This window comes from Haliotis rubra, unplaced genomic scaffold (assembly GCF_003918875.1).
Source record: "Haliotis rubra isolate DU_JTF1 unplaced genomic scaffold, ASM391887v1 Scf395, whole genome shotgun sequence".
In the NCBI taxonomy this organism is placed as follows: domain Eukaryota; kingdom Metazoa; phylum Mollusca; class Gastropoda; order Lepetellida; family Haliotidae; genus Haliotis; species Haliotis rubra.
The window spans coordinates 491698-507438 of NW_025767074.1; the positions used below are offsets into that span (position 1 = coordinate 491698).

Sequence of the window (15741 nt, forward strand, 5' to 3'; positions counted from 1 at the left end):
GTGTATGAACTTTCAAACCAATCTGTAATAAACCTCTATATTTGACCATCACAAATTCCTCCAAATTACTACTGAAATATGTTTAATGTAGTACAAACACACAAAGTTTCAGTCTTGTGTTTTATCGATATTACCAAGTCTGGACAAGATATTCCAGTGATCAACAGCATGAGCATCGATCTACAAGTGTCAACCAAGTCTGCAAGCCTGACCATCTGATCCCGTTAGTAGCCTCTTACGACAAGCATGGGTTGAAGGCCAATTCTAACCCGGTTTCTTCACAGGTTTCAGTCTTTGTGAACATACCTGGGTAATTACTGACTACAGTAGGGGACTAGATGGTTTCATGTTTGACATGAGGTATATAGGGTACCTTACCATGAGAGTACCAACCTACCTTATCACAGAATCCAAACTTAAGACCGGACACTGTGCTTCTGGGATTGAAGACTGGCATATTGGTTCTCTTGAAACCAAGGGCGCCACCAGTTCGATACCCAGGGATTTTGAAGACTTTATCCCATGTAGTGTTCCAGCGCCAGTGATAGAAGTCGTTGAAGTAGCAGTTGGTGACGAAGGTCGGGCCGTTGTAGAAGACGAAGCCTTGCACAGGATCTGTTCTGGGTTGAACAAATAATACATATCACAATAATTGTACACTATTTTATAAGGTGATGTATGAATTATATAGGATAAGACTGAGTATGCATAATTACGAGTCATATTTAAGGGCAGTATTTCACACCAGACTTCTCTGAAAAGAAATAATACATTTCTCTCTATCATACTAGCTATCAGCGCTCAAGGAAGCTACAATATAATTTATTCCAAACAAATGACGTATTTATATTAGAATATTAAATTAAAAAGTTTGAATGAATTAATGCAACGTTGCATTAAATCGACTCACGCCCTCTACCGGCCGAATATTATGTCAAGTGAATCCCGTAGAGTTATGTCCCTTGGGGCGTTCTTTAGGAATATCCTATAACTCCTTTGGAGACAGAACTCAGTCCTAGACAAAATGACGCAAATGTCTGGCACAAACATATACGCGCAATTCGTTATTGAAACCAGTTCGGAAAACACCGACAACACCGCGTGCGACAATTTTTGATGTACCCAGCAATTGTTTACATTCCATATATGGCAACTGTTCTCCGTTTGGAAGCTGTTCGCCTCGAAATTTCAATTAACGATTTCAGGCAAGTCGTAAGGGATAATAACTCTTTTATTGCGTCAGTAGGAAGCTAAAGTGAGTGCATATGCCCCAATATATATAATATAGACCCAAATATCGACGAAAATGTGTGACATTGTGCCTTTAAGGTATAGGTCGAGTTGATGACAGTCACACTAACTCAGTGCTATGTAGGGGCAGGTATTGTGAGACACAGTTGCCCTCTTATAGTTGCATAGCTTCACTTTCCTCAGGTAAAAAACAGTCTGCTGCAGGGTTAAAGGTCACAGTCAACCAAAAAAACAAACAAAATTAAAACAATTATCATTTATTCGTGACATATAAAATACATTTCTGATTATGAAAACCCAAATAAACAAACTTATAAGCGTAAAATCAGAAAATCGAAAGTGCAATATTTTGTACTTGGGTTTACTTCCCACGGGTCAGAGTGGGTGGGTGTGCACTCACGTGTAACGATGACTTTCATTTGCTGGTTCATTTTGCCGATACGCTGTGCGCGCGTGTGGGTGCGCGTGTGCGTGTGTGCGTGTGTGCGTGCGTGTGTAGAGATGTTGGGTTTTGTAAATACATGCTCATTTTTTCTGCATTTGCCTTCGATCCAATCAACTACTGAGATGGTGAACTACTTCGTGGCTGGAAACTGTTGTTCGTCCAAGTACAAAGCAGGACTTGAATCTGACAATCTGAGTTTGCACCGGTTTCCGTCCGATCCAGTCATCCAAAATGGATGCAGTTTGTTTGTAACCTACAGACATAATAACATGTGTCATGTGTACGAGTATCACACCTGCCTGTCTGTGTAATTACATAATGTGGCAGAGACAGAACTCTGGTGCACGAGCCATAAATCAATGTATTTTTTATGGTGTATAGCCTGATACGTTTCAAGTTCAAACTGCATGTGGTCAATGATTGAAGTTGTGTATTGCATATTGTCATTAGCAGACACGCAGACACATAGGTGTCAATAAAACAGACACCGAGTTTTGTCTGTGACAGACTGCTTATCACAATCAACATATTTTTCCATGTTCCCATATACATGTATTACAAAATTTCAGTTTTCAAACTGAGCAATTTTTAGCAAAGAAATTAGTATTTCTAAAGGTACATTTTCTTGAAAACTTGGTTTACAAATCTGCCAACCCCCCCAAAGCAAAATGTGAAAACATAAGAAAAAGTATCGGACCAGTGTATTTTCATTACTGCAGACCAAAGATGCTTGTAATCACAGAAAAACATCTTTTGTTCTCCAAAACTCGACCACAGCGAATATCTTTGCACGCATCACTTGCTGTGTTTTACGAGTCGCCTTCCCGGTTCAAGCCGCGCAAACCTAATCACTGCGCATGCGCTGTGGGTGCAGCGCAGCACAGCTGTTGAAACCACTTTTCACCCCAGCGCTGGGGTGAAATTAGTGAATCGTTTGAACTCCGATTTCGCGGGGTTTTATTCATCGCGTTATATTTCATCTTTATAAGTTGAATTTGCATTTTTGATAATTTGTTACTGTAAGTCCATGCCGAAAGGTATTAGAATCTGCAACGTTTACGGACGCCCCTATACAGGTAATAGTCATTCGTTAACATATATATTACTGAATTCCAAAAGATATGCGAAATTTACAAATGTTGAGCGAGTAATTATGGCTTTACGCCGCTTTTAGTATTATTCCAGCAATATCACGATGGGGAACACCATAAATGGGCTTCACATATTGTACCCATTGTGGGGAATAAAACCCGGGTGTGATGAGACAACGCTTTAATTACTAGGCTACCCTACCACCCCTACAAATGTTCGAAGTGGTGTGTTCGATGTTCAGAACTGTCATTCTAATCATGCGTATGTTCTGATCTTGCTGAAGTGGCTCTTAGTGGAGGCCGTACTGTATGTTGAAATGTGATTACCCATGACTCTTAAGTGACTTTACCAATACGATTCACTAATTTCACTAACACATCCCAGCTAACACAATACTAACACATCCCAGCTAACACAATACTAACACATCCCAGCTAACACAATACTAACACATCCCAGCTAACACAATACTAACACATCCCAACTAACACATCCCAGCTAACACAATACGTTTTCGCAACGTTGTGGGAAGGTTGTAGATTGGTGACGTCATGGCACAACGTTGTCACGACATTATACTATTACGTCAAATTTACGCAAATTTACGTTGAGGAAGCTTCATGCTTTGGGTTCCTCACAATGTTATTACGTTTCTTATAACATGGTGTCAGAGTTTTCTGAAAACATTTCACTTTGAGGCTCTTTCGTCACTATTCAGCTACAGCTTCTAAAACCACACGACCAAAACATGCAATTTGACGAACAAACATTGAGGTGAATTTCTGCTTGTTCTTGTGTACTGTTCAGTGCCGGGAAAACTGTTCAACTATTAACGCTAAATAGCACAAGACAACTTTACCTTGTGGCCGTAAAACGTATTACAACGTCAGGCCACAGAAGAAGTGAGTGAGTGAGTTTAGTTTTACGCCGCACTCACCAATATTCCAGCTATATGGCGAGGCCACAGAAGAACGTCGTAACAACGAAAGCTTAACATTGGGACAACGTGACATTATTAGCCGAGATAGTGGATATCTACTCACGGTTTCCTGTCCGGATATGATCTGCTGAACTTGTGAAGTGGTTTCACTGGCCCTTTAAACCTCCACACACTGTACGTATTGCCGACACCCAAGTTGTCCGACATGCCAATAAACACCGAGTTCTTGACTTCATTGACGCGGTTGCCCTTCGACAGCGGCATGAGGAGTCCGCGCTGGGAGTCGGCAATACTGGAACAGGACATTATATACATGACACTTAAAGAAAGAACACCCAGGAACAGATGTCCAAGCTACAGCTATTGGATCTCCTACACAGAAACACCACATCATATGACGCTCTAGATTTCCCCCGCGACTTTAGCAGTAGTTGATGTTCTACAGATCACCAAATCACTTACCATTCAGTGGCCAGTCTGGTACACACGAGATTGTTTTTACGCTGCTTTTACAGTATTCGACATATGTATCGCGTTGTATCAGTTTAGTGGAGGTGGGTTGTGTGTTGTGTAGAGTGGTGTGTGCGGTGCGAGGTGTGTGGTGTTTGAGGTGTGGTGGTGTGGTGTGTGACGCATGATGTGGTGGGATGTGGAATGTGGGTTTGAGGTGGGGTGTGAGGTTCGGGATGCGGGGCGTTGTGTGTGAGGTGTGGGGCGTGGTGTGTGGTGTATGAGGTGTGGGGTCGTGGTGTGTGTGTATGAGGTGTGGAGTTTGTGGTGTATGAGGTGTGGTGTGTGTGGTGTAAGGTGGTGTGTGGTGTGTGCGAGGTGAGGTGTGGGAGGTGAGGTGTGGTGTGGGGTGTGGGACGTTGGGTGTGGGGACGCCCGTAGTGATGCAGCTCTTGGATATCTACCTCAGGTGAAAAAATACTATGGGTATAGCGTTGACAACCTCGAGTGAGTTCGGTTTTACGCCACTTTCAGCAATATTCCAGCAATATCACGGCGGGGGACACCAAAAATGGGCTTCATACATTGTACCCATGTGAAGAATCGAACCCGGGTCTTCGGCGTGAGGAGCGAACGCTTTAACCACTAGGGTTACCCCACCGCCTCTGACAACCTAGAAGCAACAGGAATTCGAGTGAGAGGTTTCTTGTACACTAGAGTAATCTCCCTTGACCAGTCTCACCTGGAGTTGACCAGAATGGTGTTGGCAGCCCTCAGCCAGATATTCTCCCTACGGTTCTTGTAAACGGTAAGTCTGTCGGAGAGATGGAAGCAGGTAAAATACAAGACAGCTTTCTGTGCACTAAGTTAAAGTTGGGAGGTGAGGCTTTATCGCTACCGTATATTCTAGCCTTATGATATCGTAGTACACTAGGAGTTGTCTTTCACTTGACAACACACACAAGAATCTTGTTATCATCACTACTTATATAAAAAGTCTTACCCAATTCTTGTATAGTTCTGGTTGAGGTACTTGGTATTGGTTACCTGTGCGTTTTGTGGAATTGTTTACTCTTCAAAAGAAGTAGGGGAACTTCATTTTTAATTTACGATTGAAAAACTTAAGCGATATATCGGAGTCAATCAATGTTCATATGATAATGAATGTTTTGAGAGGTGTATCATCACTTGCACTTCCTTATGACCATAGTTGTTTATACAGTAATCACTCTTGACAGATGATTGGTGTATGACGTGAAATGTGCATGTGTATGATTTTCATTTCAAACAAAATAAACCTAGCTAGAAACAAACACCAACATCTGTGTGATGCAAGATGGTCGTCAAAAGTAATAGTCTACATTGATTTATCGACCTTCTTGAAAACCGTCAAAATCAAGAATGACACCAGATGTACTTATATGGGGCTACTGCGTGGTGCACGTGCATCCCATGCTTTGTGTTTAGGGGTGGTGATAAAGAGTGGTGCGTTCATAAGAGGTCTGTCTTTCAAAAGTTTGTTAAAGCTTATACTTCCAATCTAAATTGAAATTTCAGGTTCGGAATCTCCTACTTTTTTTAAGAGTATATATTGATGAAAAGCTGCACTGGTTCTGGTTGTGTGTTATGTATGTTCCCCTCAGGCTTGTAGACTACAGTTAAAAGGCATTAATTCCCCTACTCCATGTATACATGTAATACCTCTTGATGGTGGTGGTCACGGGTTTTCCTTTTGGGGTGTTGGGTACTCTTGGGTCGTAATTGTTGCTTCCAAACCTGGCATTCTCCGGGACGAACGTCTTACGGCCCTTATGGCCGTTTGAGATTCTGTTGTCAAACATCAGACCTCTCTGGGAAGTACAATGTTATCAGGTTAAGTCTTGTTGGTCCTTTTCACAGGTGAGGTGAGGTGAGGTGAGGTGAGGTGAGGTGAAATTGGGTTAAACGTCGTGCTTGAGAATATTTCGCTCATATGACGACGTGCATGCGTGTGTATGTGTATGTGCGGTTGCTTGTATTAGCCCGCTCTGACCACTACACCACGGAGGCGGTCCTTTTTCACAGGTATTCGAATATTGGCCAATATAAAATAGACCAGTTTTGATTCTGACACAAGGGGACACTTGACCAAAGTGACCACTTCAGTAGTGATAACGTCACCCATTTTATACGGGCTTACAACAGTTTTAGTCCCGAGATGGTTCGTGCAAATGGGTACAGGTTCGTGCAAATGGGTACAGTTACAAATCTGTTTCTTTTGCATAAAAGGGGGCTCATAAAAATTGAAGTCCGTTTGCAAAACACAAGAACCAAAAATCATTCGTCGCAATTCGTGACGTGTTTCAGCCAGAGTGAGAGATTTTACGTCACCTTTAGCAATATTTTGGCAATATTTTGGCAATATTCCACCTATATAACGACTGGGGACAGTAGAATTTGGCTTCATTCGGGTCTTTTTGTGTGACGAGCGAACACTTTAACCATTAGGCTACCCCACTTCATGATGGGATATAGTAACGCTCTTGTTAAACCCATGGTTTGTATATGGCTGTTCCCGGCTCAACAGCAAAGTTTGAATTTATGGAGTGAGTTTAGTTTTACGCCGCTTTTAGCAATACTCCAGCATTATTACGGCGGGGGACGCCCTCACACTTTGTACCCAGGTGGGGAATCGAACCCGGGTTTTTGGCGTGACGAGCTTTAATCACTAGGCTACTCCATCGCCCCTTGAATTTATAGCAAAGCGTTTGAAGAAGTGCAGAGTTATACAGAAATGTCTCACCTCACGATTAGAGTGAGCCACGTTGTTGTCAAACTCCAGGATTGGGGTGTGTCTAGTCTGAAACTTTGTGACAGCTGGCTGGTTGTTGGCCAATTTCTCTGCTTGACGGGCAGCTGATGGTCCGAGTGGGCGGTCGGCGTAGTTGAACCAGAAACCAGCGTTCTGGGGAATGAAGAGTTAATTGACAACGTTATGCTTCAAATCCTGCTCAACGAGTCGTTGTCTCTTTTGTCAGAAACAAACAAACAAGAGGAAAAAGTATAATGCTCTCTTCTCGTCAAACTCTGGTTGCATGGCACCAGCAGGATACTTTTTGCAACACATTCCTTGTCGTAAGAGGCGACTAACGGGATCAGGTGGTCAGACTCGCTGACTTGGTTGACACATGTTATCGTGTCCTAATTGCGTAGATCGATGGTCATGATGTTGGTCACTGGATTGTCTGGTCCAGCTTCGATTATTGACAGACCGCCGCCCTATACCCTGAAATTCATCTTTTATTGTTTGATGATTTATTGAAAATTACACGTCAAAACTTGTCGAGTCACGCATCATGTAAATGATGCGGCTGGTTGCTTGACTAAGATCAGGCGGTGGTAGGCCCTAGCCGGTCTTCCGTGACTGAATTCTGTGGTCGTTCTTGGCCTTCCGATTCATGTTTGTCCACTTTTCTTTCACTTCAACCAAGGACCTCGTAGCTACCCCCTTCGCATGCACCTCTCTTACAATCTCTGATCATACCCTTGTTTCCGTTTCTCTATTAACAAAGATCAGTTGGCCTCAACCATTGACTGGGTAACATTCTCCTCGTCAGCAGAGAAATTTCTACTTCCCTTTTTCCTAGGGGTGCAGGCGAGATTTTGCTATTCCATTTTTGGCAAACCGGAAGTAAACAGAAAACGGAATTGTGAGATATATGGAAGATAACCAGTGACGTTAACCACACTGTTAAACTTTGACGGTGACGTTAGCTAACGGCATGACTAACCATGTTTTGAACAACGCATATTTAACGTTCGGTTAGCTAACGGCCGGTTAAGGATTTAACCGGCCGTTAGGAGTTAACCGGCGGTTAAGATACCCGAGAATTGAACCGGGCCCAGAAGCTTTCTTCCCTCATTAGTGACTGACATGACGTGTTTACTTACGTCGGAGCCGGCGGCTACGTTGTTTCTGATGTAGTTGTTGAAATGGGTGATCCAGAACGTGGACAGAGAACTGGGCGGAGAAGGAAGCAGAGACATAACCAAAGCAACATGACGACGCAGACATTGGTAGGTTTTTACCCCTGTTACTGAAATTCTAGATTATTTATGTCAATAACTTGAAGTGTATACATGTAATTGGTTCGTGTTAGCCTCGTCACTTGACAAATCGACATGCCAGAGTCAAGACTACAAAGGATACAAAAATGAGTGAGTGAGTTTGGGCTCTGGGAACCCAGCAAATTGTTCATACACCATCCAGGTGACGTATGTCTAACATATGACTCTGGTCTATCGTGCAGTTATCCGACATATTACAATAATCAAAAGTCCGTAAGATAAAGGTTTTTGTTGCGAGATCAGACCTAAATGTTACTGGTAATTATTGAGTGAATATGGTTTTACACCGCTTCTAGCAATATTCCGGCAAAATCACGACGGAAGACACCAGAAATGGGCTTCACGTGTACCCATGTGGGGAATCGAACCCGGGTCTTCGGCGTGACGAGCGAACGCTCTAACCACAAGGCTACCCTCACAGCCATGGGTCGAAAATGGAATTTAAACATGTACAACGGATACTGAAACTAGGTGAGACAATGTAATATATTAGTGCCTGTACCAATACGTGAGTGGTACACTAGGACAATACAGTGCACGACGTACTTGCAGTTCCAGGCCAGGGTTTTGTTGCACCAGCCGTTTTTCATATCAGTCAATATGTGAGTGCCGTGTTTCGTTCCGATTCCGATGTTCCCGTCCAGAATATTGTACTGCTCCACACTGTCTTCCAGGAAGTAGCCGTGGCCAAGATGGTCGTAGCAGGCGTTGTCGCTCACCTGCACAGAAAACGACTATTAATTAGCATGCCAAGACACCGCTGTGTTAACAGAACAAACGTGGACTAACGTACGCTGATTATTGGAAAACTTGTGAACGGTGTCTGTAGAAGTCTGAAGTGACTGAAGGTGAAATGGCGCCGATACCTAAGCAATATATACAATATGTTTATATACAGTACAGGACGTATGGATTGTCGTGTAATGCATTCTAATTACAGTAACAAAGTGCAACTGATTTAATACGCTGTGCCATACTAGATATCATCACCGCCCTTAGCATATTCACATAATTGAAAACGAGGTGAAACCAACTGAATACAAGGTGAAACCAACGGAATGCAAAGTGAAACCAACGGAATGCAAGGTGAAATCGACAGGACATGCATTGACACCAACGCAATACGAAGTAAAACGAACTGAATATGCAGGTGAAACCAACGGAAAACGCAGTGAAATCAAGGGAGTACGCCGTGAAATCAAGGGAGTACGCCGTGAAATCAAGGGAAAACGCCGTGAAATCAAGGGAAAACGCCGTGAAATCAAGGGAATACGCCGTGAAACCACGCAATACGAAGTAATACCAACGGAATACGAATCTATTGCTTCCTGTTGTTCTCCATGATTTTACATTTTAACAACATACGCAATGAAACTCACGTGTCACTTAATAGAACGGTATAGGAAGATAATAGCATTATATACTGGACAAAAAAAAGATAGGGTATGACTGATATTTCATCAGTATGACAATGAATAAATAGATCATTATTCATAATTTCAAAGTTTACATATATCCCTAAATATTTTTGTCCAGTATATATTCGGCATCAGCCTTGACTTGAGTTTAGCCAATTGTTTGTTTGTTTGTATGTGCCGTTAAACAACACTAGATGACTGAAGTCAGTGGACCATGTTGCTGGAAACAGCTTTCGTATAGAACTAGACAATTGCTAAACTATGAATTTGAACTTAAAATCACTTTGTTAGATAGTAATCTACTTTCATGACAAGGGAACATGTATCAGTATCTCCTCGAAGCATATGTGAGTGAGTGAGTGAGTGAGTGAGTGAGTGAGTGACTGAGTGACTGAGTGACTGAGTGAGTGAGTGAGTGAGTGAGTGAGTGAGTGAGTGAGTGAGTGAGTGAGTGGAGGGAGGGAGGGAGAGAGAGGGAGGAGCAAATACATGTCATTAAGTCACTGAGAGGATACCCGTGAAGATCAGGGTTAGAATTGGTCTTTAGTAACCCATGCTTGTCGATTAACGGGATCGGGTGGTCAGGCTCGCTGACTTGGTGGACACATGTCATCGGTTCCCAATTGCGTAGATTGATGCTCATGGTGTTGATCACTGGATTGTGTGGTCTAGACTCGATTATTTACATACCGCTGCCATATAGCTGGAATATTGCTGAGTGCGGCGTGAAACTAAACTCACTCACTCACCCACTGAGAGGACAAAGTAAAAGCCTTATAAAACCCAGCATCAGCATTGTTGTAGCTGTCCCAGCCTATGGGTTCCAGGGTGTGTTTACCTCGAGTCGGTCTGTGCCGTGGATGGTCACACATCTGGCCAGGCTGTGGTGGACGGAGTTGCTGCGGACCCAGGTGCCGTTGACGTCGTCGCACATGTGGAAGTGTATGGGGTAGGAGCCTATAATTCATGTGATGAATTCGCAAATTCACGATAATATCAATGTACGTGTGTGAATAGAATATTAGATGTAGTGAGTGAGCATGGTTTTACGCCGCTTTTAGCAATATTCCAGCAACATCACGGCGAGGGACACCAGAAATGGGTTTCAGACATTGTACCCCATGTGGGGAATCGAACCCGGACCTTCGGCGTGACGAGCGAACGCCTTAACCACAAGGCTACCCCACCGCTCCTTTTTCAGATATAACCTAATAAGGTGAAACTATTCCAGGATGTTGTAAATAAGTATAAAAAGGGACCAAACTAGGAAACACAAATAGGCAGAATGTTCAAATAGTTACAGTCCGTTTGAGTCAGAAACGGACCGATGAATTGCAAATTTGATCATTGTACAAAATTGCCACATAAATATAAATAGTACACAAGTTTATCATTTACTAATACCCAACAGCTTTCTTATATTTGAAAATTTTCCGGACTCCACCAAAAATGTTCTTTAAGAAACTATGATTAAAATTTTGACACAGCTCACTATTTGTTACGAGGGAGGAGTGCAGAGAAAGGGACAGCCAGGTGTGCGAGAAAGGATGTAGACGGCACAGTTTCTGACTCAAACGGACTGTACACATCTGAGGCCCTTTTAAAGGATAATTGTTATGAATTGAGAAATCCATGCTTCTAACGGGATCGGATGGTCAGGCTCGCTTACTTGGTTGACACATGTCATCGTATTCCAGTTGCGTAGATCGATGCTCATGTGGACGGAGTTGCTGCGGACCCAGGTGCCGTTGACGTCGTCGCACATGTGGAAGTGTATGGGGTAGGAGCCTATAATTCATGTGATGAATTCGCAAATTCACGATAATATCAATGTACGTGTGTGAATAGAATATTAGATGTAGTGAGTGAGCATGGTTTTACGCCGCTTTCAGCAATATTCCAGCAACATCACGGCGAGGGACACCAGAAATGGGTTTCAGACATTGTACCCCATGTGGGGAATCGAACCCGGACCTTCGGCGTGACGAGCGAACGCCTTAACCACAAGGCTACCCCACCGCTCCTTTTTCAGATATAACCTAATAAGGTGAAACTGTTCCAGGATGTTGTAAATAAGTATAAAAAGGGACCAAACTAGGAAACACAAATAGGCAGAATGTTCAAATATTACAGTCCGTTTGAGTCAGAAACGGACCGATGAATTGCAAATTTGATCATTGTACAAAATTGCCACATAAATATAAATAGTACACAAGTTTATCATTTACTAATACCCAACAGCTTTCTTATATTTGAAAATTTTCCGGACTCCACCAAAAATGTTCTTTAAGAAACTATGATTAAAATTTTGACACAGCTCACTATTTGTTACGAGGGAGGAGTGCAGAGAAAGGGACAGCCAGGTGTGCGAGAAAGGATGTAGACGGCACAGTTTCTGACTCAAACGGACTGTACACATCTGAGGCCCTTTTAAAGGATAATTGTTATGAATTGAGAAATCCATGCTTCTAACGGGATCGGATGGTCAGGCTCGCTTACTTGGTTGACACATGTCATCGTATTCCAGTTGCGTAGATCGATGCTCATGTTAATTACATACCGCCGCCATGTAGCTTATGTATTGCTGTGTGTGGCGTTGAACAACAAACGGACAATCACGAATGTTTTAACTGTACGTATAATGGGGGACGTCAAACAAGATTTGACGACAAGAGAATCCTGAAGGAAAAATGGTGAATAAAAAGGCAAGGCAGTCTCTGAACATCTGTTGCTGTTGACAATGAATAGTGATTGAGTAAGTTTAGTTTTACGCCGCACTCAGCAATATTCATGCTATATGGCGGCGGTCTGTAAATAATCGAGTCGAAACCAGACAATCCAGTGATCAACAACACGAGATTCGATCTACGCAATCGGGATACAATGACATGTGTCAATCAAGTCAGCGATACTGACCACCCGATCCCGTTAGTCGCCTCTTACGACGGGTTACTGAAGACCGCGTCTAACCCGGATCCTCACGGGTTGATAATAAATAAGAAAATGTTGATCTTATTGACATCTTATAAGTGATATATATTACCTGAGAACTCCTGTTGTCCCATGTGGTAGAACTCAATACCTTGGATGTGAACCGACTTGAAACCCTTGGTCACCTGTAATACGATTAACTTCATCAATATTTTCGCTCGCACTGATTGTGCCCTAACAAGATACTGGAATGGTTCCATCGTGAACATATGTACCTGGCGACTGTATCATGCAATCCCATGCCAAACCACCGTGATGCGGTTAAGGGGTTGAATGACAGGGAGGTTCAGGGATATTTTCCTACATCGAAATCTGTACAATCACCATCAGACTGTTTATTTTTATATCCACGGACTCGTTTAGATAAATGATTTGTTTGTTCGTTCGTTCGTTGTTTAACGTCACACTCAGTGTTATTCCAGCACCATGGCGGCGGTATGTAAATACTCAAGTCTGGACCAGACAATCCGGTGATCATCTGGTGAGCATCGACCTGCGCAATTAGGTGAGTGAGTGAGTTTAGGTTTACGCCGCTTTAAGCAATATTCCAGCAATATCACGGCGGGGGACACCAGAAATGGGCTTCACACATTGTACTCGTGTGGAGACTCGAACTCGGGTCTTCGGCGCGACAAGCGAACGCTTTAACCACTACGCTACCCCACCCCACCAGCCCTACGCAATTAGGATACACTAGCATTTGCCAACCAAGTCAGCGAACCTAAGCTAGTTCCCGTCAGTCCCCTTTTACGACAAGCATGGGTTGCTGAAGACCAAATGGAACCTGGATCTTCACGTGTCGACGAAGTTAACACTCTGAGAAGCAGTCTTTAGAAGCATTGCCAGGTCGGGTTCAAATCTATATTATTTTGGTCGTGGACTTTGGAACAGAACCAGACTTAGGACTTGTCTTACTTTTAAGTGTCCACCGAAGTGGTCGAAGTCAAACCGTGCGCACAACCATTTCTCTTTTTCCATGTATGTTTCTGTGACGTAACATTCGGTCTCCATCTGACCTTCGATGACGAAGTCACGTGATAGCAGCGCCACTTCACCTCTCATGTCCACTCCGTCATACACCTTGCCGTAGTGGGGGAACTTGAATTCTCCTACAAAACATGATTAAATCGGGGAGGTTGGAAAGAAAGTTGGTGACAAGATCATACTTATTTTGATATGCGGGTCAAAATTAGCGTGTCAAACATTTTATAAGCATGCTAATGCTTCTCCCATATTCTATTGGAACTTCCTCCGTACAAATATTTAATTAACACGTCCGACAATTCTAGAGACTGACTGTCACAGCATCATCATCAACTAACCACTCATAACCGACCTTTGACCCGGAACTGGTTGCTGGCGCAGTCGTCACACGGAAACACTTCAAGTTCTTCCGCCTGTTTCCAGTTAAAGTCCGTGGACGTGAACACAACACGATCACCTGAAGACAAATAGTCAGTATATACATAGGTGAACACCACACGATCATCTGAAGAGATACAGTCAATATATACATAGGTGAACACAACACGATCACATGACAAGGAACAGTCAATATATACATAGGTGAACACAACACGATCACATGAAGAGGAACAGTCAATATATACATAGGCGAACACAACACGATCACATGAAGAGGAACAGTCAATATATACATAGGCGAACACAACACGATCACATGACAAGGAACAGTCAATATATACATAGGCGAACACAACACGATCACCTGAACGGGAACAGTAAATACATAGTTGTACACATAGAAAGGTGAATCATATGTACACACGATTAACAAAATGAAATGGTATTGAGCAGTAAAAGACTTACAAATCATCATGTACCCGCGAAATATTCCTGCAGCATGTGCTGCATTGATGGAGCAAAATGTCAACATTTAGGTTCAAGTTTTGGACAGTGAAGCAGTGTTCAGTAACGCGTATGACTACCATGAGCACAACTGCAAGCTTCTACGCGTCTTTGCATTGACCAAATGAGCCTTTGAAGTTGCTGTTGTGGAATGTTCTGCCATTCGCTCTGTAACGCCTGCTCAAGGTCATCCAGAGTCTGAGGGTGAACATGGACACCGTAAACACGATTTCCAATAATTTCTCAAGCATGTTCAGTGGGATTAAGATCAAGTGACCTTGCAGGTCAGTCCATATGTGTGATGTTGATCTAATCTCTTTAACAACTCTTTCTCGGGCATTATCATCCATGGACAGTCAATATCTTCCATAAACATGTAGTTAGGACCCGCTTGTTGTACCAGAGGAATGATTACTGGTAGGTTTACACCAATCAGGGTGCATGTGTGAAGAGTGGAGCACATTCATGTCACACATTTTGCATGTTGTTTCTGAGGGTGGTTCGGGTGATGTTGTCAATGTTATCAGATAAATCAATTTGACGGTCACTAAATATTATGTATTCTTTGAATATTTACCTTTCAGTAACATGTTGGCAAAAATCGCTATCGAGATTGATGAAGATATCACACTGAAAATACTTGTTGCTTAATTTTTTGTGAGGAGTTTACATAGGTGAACACAACACGATCATCTGAACGGGAACATTCAGTATATACATAGGTGGACACAACACGATCACCTGAACAGGAACAGTCAGTATATATATAGATGGACACAACACGATCACCTGAACAGGAACAGTCAGTATATACATAGGTGGACACAACACAATCATCTGAACAGGAACAGTCAGTATATACATAGGTGGACACAACACAATCACCTGAACGGTAACAGTCAATGTATCAACTTTTGCAACAAATTATTATTCGTTTACCTGGTTGCCATGTAGATACGTCATTGATGACGTCAATCTTTGGGTAGGCGACATCAGTTGACATGACCCGGAAGTTGACGTCATGAGGGAGGCTCCAGTCTCTCACTTTCCTGACAGCACTTTCAACAAAGAACTTGAGTTTCTTTCCCCAGAGAGTGACGTGAACGTCGTCGGTGATTGTGTACTTCGTGTTTTCTTGTACGGCTGCGTGATGTTCCATTGTGACGTGAGGGCTTCCT

At 42.8% G+C, this 15741-nt stretch overlaps 1 protein-coding gene across 1 annotated transcript in view; it reads right to left on the bottom strand.

Annotated features, from left to right (window-relative positions):
* Positions 1-15741, bottom strand: part of LOC124286887 (cell surface hyaluronidase-like) — a 58118-nt gene that overhangs the window by 25025 nt on the left and 17352 nt on the right. Inside the window, exons 8-19 of the mRNA XM_046723326.1 lie at positions 15503-15739; positions 14031-14135; positions 13610-13803; positions 12747-12819; positions 10542-10660; positions 8832-9004; positions 8109-8178; positions 6961-7122; positions 5880-6028; positions 4921-4992; positions 3832-4020; positions 398-620 (exon numbers count right to left, since the gene is read on the bottom strand). Coding sequence (XP_046579282.1) covers positions 398-620; positions 3832-4020; positions 4921-4992; positions 5880-6028; positions 6961-7122; positions 8109-8178; positions 8832-9004; positions 10542-10660; positions 12747-12819; positions 13610-13803; positions 14031-14135; positions 15503-15739 — 1766 coding nt within the window. The remainder of the gene's footprint in view (positions 1-397; positions 621-3831; positions 4021-4920; positions 4993-5879; positions 6029-6960; positions 7123-8108; positions 8179-8831; positions 9005-10541; positions 10661-12746; positions 12820-13609; positions 13804-14030; positions 14136-15502; positions 15740-15741) is intronic.